The sequence below is a fragment of the Chlorocebus sabaeus genome, chromosome 18 (assembly GCF_047675955.1).
Source record: "Chlorocebus sabaeus isolate Y175 chromosome 18, mChlSab1.0.hap1, whole genome shotgun sequence".
Taxonomy (NCBI): Eukaryota; Metazoa; Chordata; class Mammalia; order Primates; family Cercopithecidae; genus Chlorocebus; species Chlorocebus sabaeus.
Window position 1 is genome coordinate 33605231 of NC_132921.1, and position 13610 is coordinate 33618840.

The window sequence follows — 13610 nt, forward strand, 5'->3', positions numbered from 1 at the left end:
TTTGATGCTTTGCAATTACCTGCTGGATTTTTTCTGAGATACCTGGGCTCAGTTCAGCAAATTGTATTGAGTACATATTATGTGCAAGCTCGGATAGAGTCCAGTAGGGGCCTGCTTGCTTGTAGACAAAAAATGATGGCATAATGTAACCAACATATGCAATGCAAGAGGCATGAACAAGGCATAGATACTTTATAGATTATTCAGGGTGAGGCAAGGGGTGGGTTTCATGGAGGAGATGAAACTTAGGATGGTTCAGATGGATACAGATGGGCTTTTTAAAAATTAGATTTTTATTGTTGGAGGCTATTCCAGGCAGAGGGAATGTTACTGAGGTGTGAAATAGCACGTAGCAGATAGCTTGGCATTGCTGGAATATACACTGCTGTACTGGAGGGAGATAAAGGTAGAAAGGGATAAGGGAACTATATCTCCAAGAATCTGGCATGCTGTACTTTGGAGCATGGAATTTTTTTGGTATGTATTAATCAGCTTAAAGTAATTGAAAAGACCTAAGCCAAGAGAGTGAAAGGATAGAGTTTAGTTAGCTCTCTCTGATTGCAACCTGGAGTTTGGATTGCAGAGGAGTAAAATTGGAACTAAATACTAACTAGTCGTGAAGGTTAAAGGAGTCCAGGAGTCAGTTTTCTTTCTTTTTTTTTTTGAGACACAGTCTCGCTTTGTTGCCCAGGCTGGAGTACTGTGGCGCGACCTCAGTTCACTGCAACCTCTTCCTCCTGGGTTCAAGCAATTCTCCTGCCTCAGCCTCCTGAGTAGCTGGGACCACAGGCGTGCGCCACCATGCTGGACTAATTTTTATATTTTTAGTAGAGGTGAGGTTTCACTATGTTGGCCAGACTGGTCTTGAACTCCTGACCTCAGGTGATCTGCCTGCCTTGGCCTCACAAAGTGCTGGGATTATAGGTGTGAGCCACCACAACTGGCCCAGGAGTGAGTTTTAATTTAGTAAACTTCTTTAGCTGAACTGTGGTGATGAGATAATGAACAAAAAAGCACGACAATGGTAGAACTCTGGGGAACATGCCAATAGTTGAAAGGTATTTTGAGGAAGCAGACACTGGGAAGAAATAGAAAAAGAAGTTTGTTAAAAATAAGGTATTATAGGAACTGAGAAAAGAAGGAATTTCCTGAAGGAGGAGGTGTCAGTAATGTCCAAGAGCAGAAGTCACGTAAGATACTGACTGACTTTGGGAATTTGGAGGTCAGTTACTTGCAGTAGTTTGGGATAGGGGAACATTTCCATTGGAATGGTAATTTGCATTCTGCCTTTGCCACTTATTTATTCTTTGACTTCGGAAAGCCCTTTTACCTTTGACTCATTGTCTGTAAAGAGGAGGTTGGCCTCTTTAATGGGGTTCGGTGTATGATCTGTGGAGCTCCAGAGGTTCATAAAAGGTACCTTGAGACCCATCAAGAAATCAAGGGTAAAACCAGATATTTGTTGGGGAGGGAGGGATAAAAGTCCTCTACCCCTGCTTCAAACAAAGCAGTGAGAGCAGCTTGATCTTTATCTTTTCATATATTTGGCTTTAATGTAAGATTTCATTGAAAGAAACACAGTGCAGTATAAAAAATCTGACAACTACTGGCATACAGGAGCATTAAGTACCTTCAAGCTTTAAAAGCTATATTACTATAGAGGTGTTGAAAGGTCCTATACTAGATTAAGATTATGATAGATGCTAACCTGTTCATGGTTTGGATTTTAATCAGAGGTGAACATTAATGACTGAGTTTATATAATGATAACTGTTCATATTCTCATTAGGAATGAAAATGTAACTTCTAAACAACTGTATTCTACTGTGTACTTTGTTTTAAAAAAAATCTTTTTATATGTCTTACCAGGTTCTGACTCAGAAGATCTTTTGGAAGAATTGCTGTGCTGTTTGATGCAGTTAATCACTGATATTCCACTCTTGTAAGTTCCGGCTAGGCCAGGATTTATCTTCTTTGTATGTGGCAGATCATCATTGATCATGTTGCGAAGTTTGTGGGTCCTGGTGTAATACTTATATGTGTGCCTTTTAAGGATTCTATATCCAGAGTTCTTTTCTTTCTGCCTAATATTTATACTGGCTATTCATCGTCAAAACAAAAATGTTACGTTGTTAAGGGGGAAATAGTGAAACTATCTTAAGAATATGGTAGGCACGGAATTAATCTCTGTATTAAGAGAGCTTATAGATCTTTGGAAACAACATTTTAAGAGAGAAGCAATTTGAATCTACTTCATATTATGGTAGACACAGTGAGTTGAGTTCTCCTTATCTTCCTGACTTCTTGATTGTGTTTCCAGCCTCTTTTGGTGAAGCCAGATTTTCATTTCCAGCCTTCTTTGACGCTAGGCATAGTCAGTGAGATGTAGAGGAAGGTCCTCCAATGAGACCTCTGAGTAAAGCTCTCTAAAAGGAACTGCTTGAGTCAGCTAGGAGGCATATCTTTTTTCTCTTGACAGCCCTTTCTCCTGCTGTCTGGAATGTGGACAGTCTTTTGAGTTGCACAGCCTTCTTGGCACCATGAACCAAGAGACTCACAGAAAATTCTGTTTTGATGTCATTGAGCTGCTAAACCAAAGTCAACAACTACCAGCACCACCTTTTTTCATCCTGGACTTCTCATGTGACAGAAATAGACCCTTATTAGTTAACACTGCTGTAACTGGGCTTCTGTCACTGCAGCTCAACGCAATTCCTATATGATTCAAAATGTTCATCTCGTTTGTTACTTTTTAAAATTTAAAATAGAGACAGGGCCTCACTGTGTTGGCCAGGATAGTGTCGAACTCCCAGCCTCAAGTGATCCTCTGACCTCAGCCTCCCAAAGTGCCTGGATTACAGGTATTAGCCACCGTGCCTGGCCTCATTTGTTACTTTTAAAGCAGTGATTCTCAACCTTTAAAAAAAATTATTGGCCAGGTGCAGTGTATCACGCCTATAATCCCAGCACTTTGGGAGCCTGAGGCAAGTGTATTGCTTGGATGCAGGAGTTGGAGACCAGCCTGGGCAATATAGTGAGACCCTATCTTTACTTTAAAAAAAACAAAATTAGACTGGGCGCAGTGACTCACACCTGTAATCCCAGCACTTTGAGAGGCCGAGGTGGGCAGATCATGAGGTCAGGACTTCAAGACCAGCCTGGCCAACATGGTGAAACCCTGTCTCTACTAAATATACAAAAATTAGCTGGGCATGGTGGTGCATGCCTGTAATCCCAGCTACTAGGGAGGCTGATGCAGGAGAATCGCTTGAACCAAGGTCGGGGAGGTGGAGGTTGCGGTGAGTTGAGATTGCGCCACTGCATTCCTGCATGGGCTACAGAGCGAGACTATGTCACAAAAAAATAAAATAAAATAAAAAATAAAAATAAAAAAAAATTTAAAAAATATTTTCTACCTGAGAAGCCTTGTTTGACATTTCTTTCATAATTGCCTCTCCCACTTAATGAAATTTGAGTCCCCAGACACACTGAATATCTGTTTATGTCCTACAGCCCTTTAGAGGACCACAAACCATTATTATTGTATCTATGAAGATTTTTACTTACCTCTGTAGAAAGAGTTTACATCTCCTGTTGAAAATGCATATATAAAAGGAATTATTTTTGAAATAAAAAAGTAGATTTTACTGTTTCTCATGACAGAATCTCAGTCTACATGGGGATATAATTGGAAATGTGCTATTTATCTATGGCGCCAAAAGGAAAGACAGATATTTGTGAAAAAATAGGCTGCAAGCTGCTGTTGTACATGAATGCAACATCTAGAATTTTAATATAGTCTTCGAAGTGAGAACCACCAACCCCCGTCATGATATGGTCTCATGGTATGCACCTGGGAAATTAGGCTGAGACAACTGAAGAGTCATCGCCTAGGGAAGGAAATGGGACAATTTCCCATTCAGCTGGAGCTCCTGCAGCAGACACATGCATGCCATCCTTTCTCCCATTCCATTCTAACAGAACTCCAGTATTGTTTAGAGTGGTGCTGTGTGCCCAGATTTGTTTTGCAGACACTTTGGTGGTTCCATGTGACCATGTGACATAGTTTGGGTCAAGTATATGTGAGCAGAAATCATGAACTTGCGGAGCATATCCACTCCAGCCTTTTGCTCGTTGCTCTCCCTTCCTTCCTGGAATGTGGAGGCAATGCTTAGTCTGTCTTGAAACTATGTTAATGAGCATTGCATGCAAAGAACAGTGTCCTGGGAGCATGGGATATTGGTGACATTATGAAACTATTACATGGGCCCTGGATCCCATATCTTTGGGTTTCCTCTTACATGAGAAAAATAGATACCTATCTTGCTTAGGCCACTGTGGTTAGGTTTCTTTTACATGTGGTCAGATCAGGGAAGGGAAACACATATACTGTGTGCTGTTTCTTTGTCATGGTGTGTGGAGTGCTTCATGTGTTCCTGATGTAATTTTACAAGTAGCACCACCTCTAATTTTTCTTTTTTTTTTTTTTTGAGATGGAGTCTTACTCTGTTGCCCAGGCTAGAGTGCAGTGGCGCGATCTCAGCTCACTGCAACCTCTGCCTCCTGGGTTGAAGCAATTGTTCTGCCTCAGCCTCCCAAGTAGCTGGGATTACAGGCAAGCACCACCACACCCAGCTAATTTTTGTATTTTTAGTAGAGATGGGGTTTCACCATGTTGGCCAGGCTGGTCTCAAACTCCTGACCTCATGTGATCTGCCTGCCTCGGCCTCCCAAAGTGCTGGGATTATAGGTGTGAGCCACCAGCTTGGCCCTAAATATTTTTTTTTTTATAACACAATACCAAGAATTTAGTACATATCCTAAATGCGTACACTCTTTTGTTGTTGTTGCCTTTATTGATAAAATGTTTTGGTGACATTCAGGGGGATGGAAACAGTAAATACCTTTAGATAGTAAATTGGCTCCAAACACAATGAATACAGCAGCCGTTTAAACACCCTTGAGGAACAAGCCGATTGTGTTGTAATATATCAAACATTTCAGTGTTTTAATGTGTTTATACCTTTTAAATTAACTGAAAATGCACAGCTAGCCAGTTGTCTCCTATTATGTACACTGAGCTTTAACCAGCTGCTGAAACAATTTCTGATGATTTAATGTTCTTGGAACTCCATCCTACAAGAAGGTTTGTCTTGGTAACGGTTTCCATGTGAAACCAAACTACTCTTTAAATGTTTCATTTCCTCTAACTGTAGTGCAGTATTATGGATCAATGTATAATTTGAGAGGATATAGGAATATATGCAAACCAGGAATGCTCTCACACCTGAACATCATCAGAAGTGCTATAAACGTTTCACATTTCACATTGGTAATTCCTCCTGTGCTGCATTAGCAGGTGAATAACAAGATGAAACTAATTTTAATGGCCACTGAGGGTAATTCAAAACTAGCGTAAATGTTTCTTATGAGACTTTTAAAATCATTCTGTTAATATTGAGAGCAAAGGGGTTACCATACATATGCATATGTATGCTATGTATTTATTTAGAGATCTGTAAACTAAAATGTAAATGATACCTCATTATAAAGAGAATAGGATCAGTGGCAGTAGTTGAAATAAACTCCCGGAAGTTCATTACAGTGATCTTTGTAGGAGTTCATTTGTAATGAAGATTGACTTTTAAGTAGTTATTGGCTACTGTTTCTCAGACACTTTGGATTTCTTGATAAAATATTCACGGAGGTACTAATCTTCTTTAAAATTGTTCATCTTTCAGGAATCCTTCCTTAACTCTATAGCTCTCAGCATTTATATATTTAAAATAAAGATTAAGTTCTGCATGGACTTGACATTTTTCAGTGTATTTTAGATCGATCCCACTAGAATTTAAATAAATCTGTCAAAAGCAAAACCTTGCCTTTGATTTTTATACCTTACCTGTGTCTCAGTGAAGTAAACAGGAAAGTAATAAAGATAAAGGTGTTTTCCTCAAGACACTAATATGGAGTGTTCTAACAGAAAGAATGTGGGTAGGTAAGCCAGAGGTAAAAGCCCAGCGCTTGGAATTTGTGACACTGTCTGGGTTCTCGTGGTGTTACTATAAGGGCTGAATGAGACTTGTGGGAACCAACCAAGTGGTGGAGTCGGGCGGGGCCGTAGCCGCAGAAGCAGTGATGCTGTATAGACCCATCCTTGTATTTTCGGGGCTACTTGTGATGCTGTTTTGTTAATAAATGGAAGTTATTTTGAGGACTCAAATTAGATTTTTTCCCCCTTGTCTTTGTATCTGTTTTTGTTACTGTCATTTTTCAGCAAATCTGTGGCTGTTAGCTGTACATGATGACGTCAGTGTCAAGCACAGGCCCCACCCCTTCTCACTAGTGCCACCACTCTGGACAGGTCTGCTCAGGGTAGGCGTTTTTCTATTGGCCTCAGACCCAAAATACAGCCTCTTTTCTCTGGGATCCATTTCTGTGGCCTTTCTTATGAACCTGTGACCTCATTGAGGACTGTTTAATTTTTAGCCTGGCCCTGATTTACAGATTTGTAAATTATAATTTAATCTAAGAAAGCATTTTTAGTTTTTTTCGTAAGGTATAGATTGATAAAGATGAGATTTTCATAATTAATTGCTTTCACTGCCTTTTTCAGGGAGTGTGTATCTATTTGTGTACTGTGACTTGTCGGGTACAGGGGATTATCGGATGTCATCTGCTAACCCTCGCTGGTGGTCCTGCTGATGTGGAGCATGCCAGTCCATGGTGTCTAGGGCCTTGCCTTCTTTCCTTCTGCAGTCTGTCTGCCTTTAGATATTTGCGTGGCTCACATTCTGACCTCCTTCAGGCTTTCATCTGCTTCAAGTTTTGTTTCTTTAGAAATGGCCACCCTGACTACCCTATGGAGTACCTTTGACCACCCACCTGAAAATAGCTCCCCTCTCATTCTCTGTCCTTTTTTCATGTGTTATTTATTTACTTACCTTTTTTTTTTTTTTTTTTTTTTTTTGAGATGGGATTCCCACTCTGTCACCCAGCCTAGAGGGCAGTGGTGCAATCATGGCTCAGTATAGCCTCAACTGCCCAGGCTCAAGCAATTCTCCCATCTCAGACTCTCGAGTATCTGGGGCCACAGGTGTGTGCCACCATTCCTGACTACCTGATTAATTTTAAAAATTATTTGTAGAGATGAAGTCTTGCTATGGTGCCCAGGCTGGCCTTGAACTCTGGGCTCAAGCAACCCTCCTGCCTTGGCCTCCTAAAGTGCTGGGATTACTGGCAAAAGCCACCACCCCCGGCCTGTTTTTTGTCGTAACACTTTTCACTCTCTTCATATTATCTGTTATCTTGTTATCTCTCTTGCTCATACTTTCCCAATAAAACTAGAATGAAAGCTCCATGAAAACAAGGGCTCTTGTGGCAGCATTTGGCTTGCTCACTGCTGCTGCATCCGTGATATTCAGGTTAGCCTGGCACATGGTAGACTCAAATATTTCTTTACAGAGTAAATTAGTAAGGATCTAACCTGTTCAATGTGCTTAAAGCATTTTGCTTGTTTGTTTCTCAGCATCTAGTCCTATATGGAAACAGTATTGTACTAAGGCATGTTCCACTGCAAGTGTAATGGCTCATTTGTAGTTGGCACATTGTAACAAGTGGGTGTCTTACTGACATTTGTGGTAGAAAGGGGCTACTGGAAGCTGAAGCACTGAGAAATAACACCTGAGATTGTTTGAGTAACTAGTAGATTAATTAGTTATAAGTGCTGAGTATTCTGGGGCCGTTTAGGGACGATGGGCTTTGTATCTCAGTAGTCCCTAGATTATTCCTTCTTAGTATAATAATTTCTTTTTTAATTCAGGTCATCCTCAAAAACATATTGTGAACATACTATGTGTGTACAGTGGAGTAGACCCTGAACACAGAAAGGTGTGACTCTTGAAGAGCGTAGAGTTGGATAGACAGAAAGATACCCCGATGAGAGGAACATTTGATAAATGCCACAGTCATTTGGAGTTGAACGGATTAGCACTGGCTAAATTATTAAGGAGGCAGAAAAGAACTGGATAGGGACTTCTTAGGTATGAATAATGTATTTGGAGAATCACAAGCACATTAGGTTAAGCAGAGGATTTGTGGAATATTAGGGATAAAGAAGCTACATTGATGTAGCAAAGACTCAAATGTTAGAGGACTAAAGGTTTGATTATTTTTAGGATTCTCTGTTTATTGAGATATAAAAAAGAATATAATTATTAGAAATATTTCTGTAAAATACATTTTGGAAATATTTGAGAGTGAAACTGAGAATCTTATTTATAAAATTCAGTTTATAGCATTTCTAAAATGTAATAACATTATATAAAATGCACATTTATTGGTCCCATAGATTAATAGTACTGGGTTAGATGTTCTGCTGTGGAAATTTGAGTACTGAAAACATTTGGTGGTAACAGTGAGTAGATGGTTCAAGAACCTAAAGAGTCATAAATGGTTTCTTTATGGAGTCTCCAAGTTGTTGGAAGAGAGTGAAGGTACAGGAGAGACCCGTGGTTGGCAACGAAGGGCCTAGCTGTCGGGAAAGTGCCTTTCTACAGCCCTGCATGTTGATGCTAAAATGCTTCTCTGAATCTAGCCGTAAGGTAAGGGAGGGGTTGGAGGGTGACTACAGCGAGTCAGCATTTTAAGTTTTAGGTGTTACAAGGTAAACATCTACTATAGCTTTCTGAATGAATTAGGCATTTAAGGCATCGACTGAATCAGTGAATCAAAGATTGTAGTATTTTCAGATACCAAAACAGTATTATGTATTAAGTTCACAATAGCTTTTTAGTTTGAAAATTGATGTCTGGTGCCTTCAGAGAATTTTTTCTGGTAAAAAACCAAGATTGTTACTGAATGCTGCTGTTAATTTTGTTTGCTGTTGTTAATACATGTATAGCAAAATATGAATGAAGTGATTTGATGTTAATAACTGCACATTTTAATTCTCCCAATGAACAACCGATTTTTTTCTTTTTTATTTTTGCTGACACATAACATTTCTTTACGGAGTAATTTCTTTTCAGACATAATCCAGATTATATTACGTTTAAATATCTTCTGGTAGTCATTGGTGCTGAATTTTAAGTGGTCATGTATGTATGCACATACATACATGATTTAGGGACAAAATCAGATTGCACAGAGGCTTATAATGAGAGCAAATATTATTTGTCTCATCCCTTTTTAAATGTTTTCTCCTGAGAGACAACCCTTCTAAATTCTCACCTGTTCTGGTGGTTTATATAAACCTTTACCTTCATTGAACCTTTTATATTTCTAAATAATATACCATTATTTTGAAAAAAAAAAAGTCTTAGTTACTCTCAAAACATTTAGTTTTGAGAGTAATTTTAGGTTCACCACAAAATTGAGCAGAAAGTACAGAATTAAAAAGAAAAAAAATTAGTTGTTTGTTGGGAGAATTAAAATTTGCAGTGATTGATGTTAAGCCTACCCCACATACATAGAGTACTCCTGTCCCATCAGTGTCCGTCAGCAGAGGAGTACATTTGTTATAATTAATGAGTCAGTACTCCTGTCCCATCAGTGTCCGTCAGAAGAGGAGTACATTTGTTATAATTAATGAGTCAGTACTCCTGTCCCATCAGTGTCCGTCAGAAGAGGAGTACATTTGTTATAATTAATGAGTCTGCATTGGTACTGGATTATCTCCCAAATATAGTTTACTTTATTGTTCCCTGTTGGTGTTTATTTTCTATGGGATTAGACAAATGCATGATGAAATGTATCTATAATATGTCATTGATACAATGTATACGGTGTATCTATCAATATATTGATCAGTGTATCAATTCTGTCAGTTGTATCTATCAATGTATCAGTGTATCATCTATGTGTCATCTATCAATTTATCAATTATCGATAGATATATCTATACAGCCATATCTGTGATAGATATCAATGTATCGATATAAATAGATATCGATATCAATAGATATAGATATCGATACATTGATAGATACATCTATCTTTGATACATCTATCAATGTATCTATCAATGTATTGATAGATCAATTGTATCTATCAGTTTATTGGTCAATGTATCAATTGTATCAGTGTATCAATGTATTGATCAATGTATCTATCATTGTCATATACAGAGTAAATCAATGGATGATGGTTAAAGTATGTTTAATTTTGTAAGAAATTTATATTCTATGGGATTAGACAAATGCATGAAATTCATATTCTATGGGATTAGACAAATGCATGGTGAAATGTATCTATCATTGTTATACAGAGTAGATGAATGGATGATGGTTAAATTATGTTTAATTTTTTAAGAAACTGCTTAACTGTCTTCCAAAATGCCTGTACCAATTTTGCCATTCCCACCAGTAGTGAATGAGAGTTCCTGTTGCTCCACATCCTTGTTAGCGTTTGGTGGTGATAGTGTTTTAAATTCTGGCATTTGAATAGGTGTGTAGTGGTATCTCATTGTTTTAATTTGCAGTTCCCTAATGACATATGATGTTGAGCATCTCTTCATATGCTTGCTTGCCATCTGTGTATCTTTTTTGATGATATATCTGTTACTACTTCCCACACCCTTCATTCAGTTCTGTTTCTTTTTTTTCTCTTTTTACTTGTATTATCTGTACTTTTATATCTACTTATTTCCCCCCAGGATGACAAGTTTACTTAAGAATATTCTTTGTAGGAAGTACACAAAAGGAAGCCAAAGAGCAGGGATTAGTTGGGTTCAATAAAAATAATGGGAAGGCAGAACTCTCCGTCTCTTAAATTTTTACTATGTATCTTAATTGTTTTAAAATATTAGTAATTTCTAGATCAGAAGCCATCTAGGTAAATCTTGTAACATTATTGGAGCTAAGTTACGGGATAGATAATCTAAATGGGAGAAGTGACTTGGAAATGTGCATATGTTTTTAATTTTCTTTTAGTATATTTATTGTTTTGAGAATTTACTTTAAATCAGCTACTGAAACTACTCTATGAAGACCTGACTAGGGAGGATTTTGGAAACTCTTTCATTTCTACATTTTGGACCTATTTTACTCCCTCCCCAAAATCTGTCAGGATGACAGAGTATCAGAATTTACAGAGAAAGCAATATGTGTACTTGTAATTTGCAGTAGATATATTGTGCAGTAGATATAAAGAGTATTGCAAAGCTTTAAAAAAAAATCAGACCCTCCCAATAATATACTTAGGCACAGGGAGAGTTTAACAAAGTAAATCACTAGATACTGTCAATTATTTGGGCATCAAACTTTGCTAAATAATCCATAGTTGATTCCTTAAGAGTCAACTTCAACTACAAAAATCCACTCCAGTGTCACAGGAGGTTTTATTTTATTTTATTATTTTTTTAAGTTTTATGATATAGAACAATTCAATTACATCCCTCTCAACTCAAGTTCCCTAGTTTCCCTTGTGGTCAGTCTGTGCCCCAGCTCCCAGTCCCTGACAACCACTTGGCAAGAAGTATGGCGTGATCTACTTTCTCATGTAAGTTTTTGTTTTTCTTGGAATTTAATGACATTTCTTAGCTTTTTATGTTTTTCCTTTACTTTAGCTTCACTTTTAAAAATAAAGCTTTATTGAGATAGCATTCATATGCCACAAAATTCAGTCTTCTAACTTGTACAATTAATTGATTTTAGTGTATTCACAGAATTGTGCAACCATCACCATTATTTAATACCAGAACCTTTTCAGCACCCCAAGCAGAAGCCATGTGCCCATTAGCAGTCACTCTTTATTTCTCAGCCCCTAGCAAAACCGGCCTACTTTGTGTTTCTATGGAATTTGGCTATTCTGGACATTTCATATGAATTGTGTCATATGACATATGGTCTTTTGTGTTTGCATTGTTTTACTTATTATATTTTCAAGGTTCATTCTAGTTGTGGCATGGATCAGTACTTCATTCTTTTTTTATTATTTTAGCCTAATTTTTGAAAGTTATATGTGTAGTCTTGGGACTACTCATTGACACCATCAGTTGCTTTGTAGGGCTATCATATAGCTGTGTCATCTGGGATTCCTCTTCACTATTTTCTTGGGTGGCTTCCACTGTTGTCTGGTATTCTTTAAAGCCATTTTTGGTTTATTTCCTCAGTTTTTATGTAGCACATTCTCATGTAGCTTTTGAAGAAAGTATTAGTCCTTACTTGTCTATATTTGTATGTATTTGTCTTGTATGTCTTGTAAGTCTACATTTGAATGATAGGTAGGCTAGTTATGAGTTTCTGATTGAGAATCAGTATTCCCGAGAGTTTTGAAGATACTCCATTACTGTCTAATATTATTATTAGTGTTGTTAGAGGAAATTCTGATGCCATCTGATTATCATTGCTCTGTACAGTTTTTTTTTTTTCTTTTTCTCTGTGGAAGATTTTAGAATCTTGGGTATGTCTTTAGAATTCTGAAATATGGTGATGTGTTAGTGTGGGTGATATTTTTTCATTGATGGATTGCTTATTAGTCAGTAAATATTTGTTCTTCAACTGTGGGCAGTTTTTTGTGTTATTTAATATTTCTTTGTGCATTTCTTCCCTCTTTTTAAATTTATTTTTATTATTTATTTATTTAGTTTGAGATAGAGTCTTGCTCTGTTGCCCAGACTGGAGTGCAGTGGCACAATCTCGACTCACTGCAACCTCCACCTCCCAGGTTCAAGTGATTTCTGGCTAATTGTTGTATTTTTAGTAAAGCCGGGATTTCACCATGTTGGCCAGTCTGGTCTCGAACTCCTGACCTCAAGTGTTCTGCCCTCTTCAGCCTCCCAAAGTGCTAGAATTACAGACGTGAGCCACTGCACCTGGCCCTTCCGTCTTTTTTAAAATCTCTCTAAAATTCATGTTCAAGTCAGATACTGGACTTTGTAGGTTTAACCTGTCTTATCTCAACTTTTCACATCTTTAAAAAAAATTCTAACTTTCTGGAAATTTGTTTGATTTTTATTTTTTGATGTCTTTCATCAAAATTTCTGTACTAAAATATTTATTTTTAATAGGTAATATGTGCGCATGGAAAAAAATCAGGCAGTATAAAAGTGAATATAATAAGTCATCTTCTCACTTTGGACCCTTTTTGTCTAATCTTCTAGTCCCTCTCCCAGTCGTACAGTCGTAGCATACAGCATAAAAAGTGTTTTTTTTGTTTGTTTGTTTTTCTTGAGATGGAGTCCCACCCTGTCACCTAGGGTGGTGTGCAGTGACGAGATCTTGGCTCACTGTAACCTCTGCCTCCCGGGTTCAAACAATTCTCCTGCCTCAGCCTCCTGGGTAGCTGGGATTACAGGCGCCCGCCACCACGCCCAGTTTAGTTTTGTATTTTTAGTAGAGATGGGGTTTCACCATGCTGGCCAGGCTGGTCTCGAACTCCTGACCTCGTGATCCTCCAACCTTGGCCTCCCAAAGTGCTGGCATTATAGATGTGAGCGACTGCGCTCAGCCAAAAGTGTTTTTAAATAAAAATGATACCAGCCACACAGACTATACTGTAAGTTGCTTTTATCACTTTTAACTTGATTTTTCCCAGTCAGTAGCTATAGATTAACTTTGATTTTTTATAGCTATTTATGGATTGTCTGAATATATCATAATTTAATCAGT

The 13610-nt window shown here is 37.9% G+C and overlaps 1 protein-coding gene across 6 annotated transcripts in view; it reads left to right on the forward strand.

The window, feature by feature from the left end:
• Positions 1 to 13610, forward strand: part of DYM (dymeclin) — a 398885-nt gene that overhangs the window by 88635 nt on the left and 296640 nt on the right. For all 6 annotated transcript variants that reach the window (XM_007974061.3, XM_007974066.3, XM_007974065.3 and 3 more), the window contains exon 6: positions 1870 to 1942. In XM_007974061.3, the coding sequence (XP_007972252.1) occupies positions 1870 to 1942 (73 nt within the window). The remainder of the gene's footprint in view (positions 1 to 1869; positions 1943 to 13610) is intronic.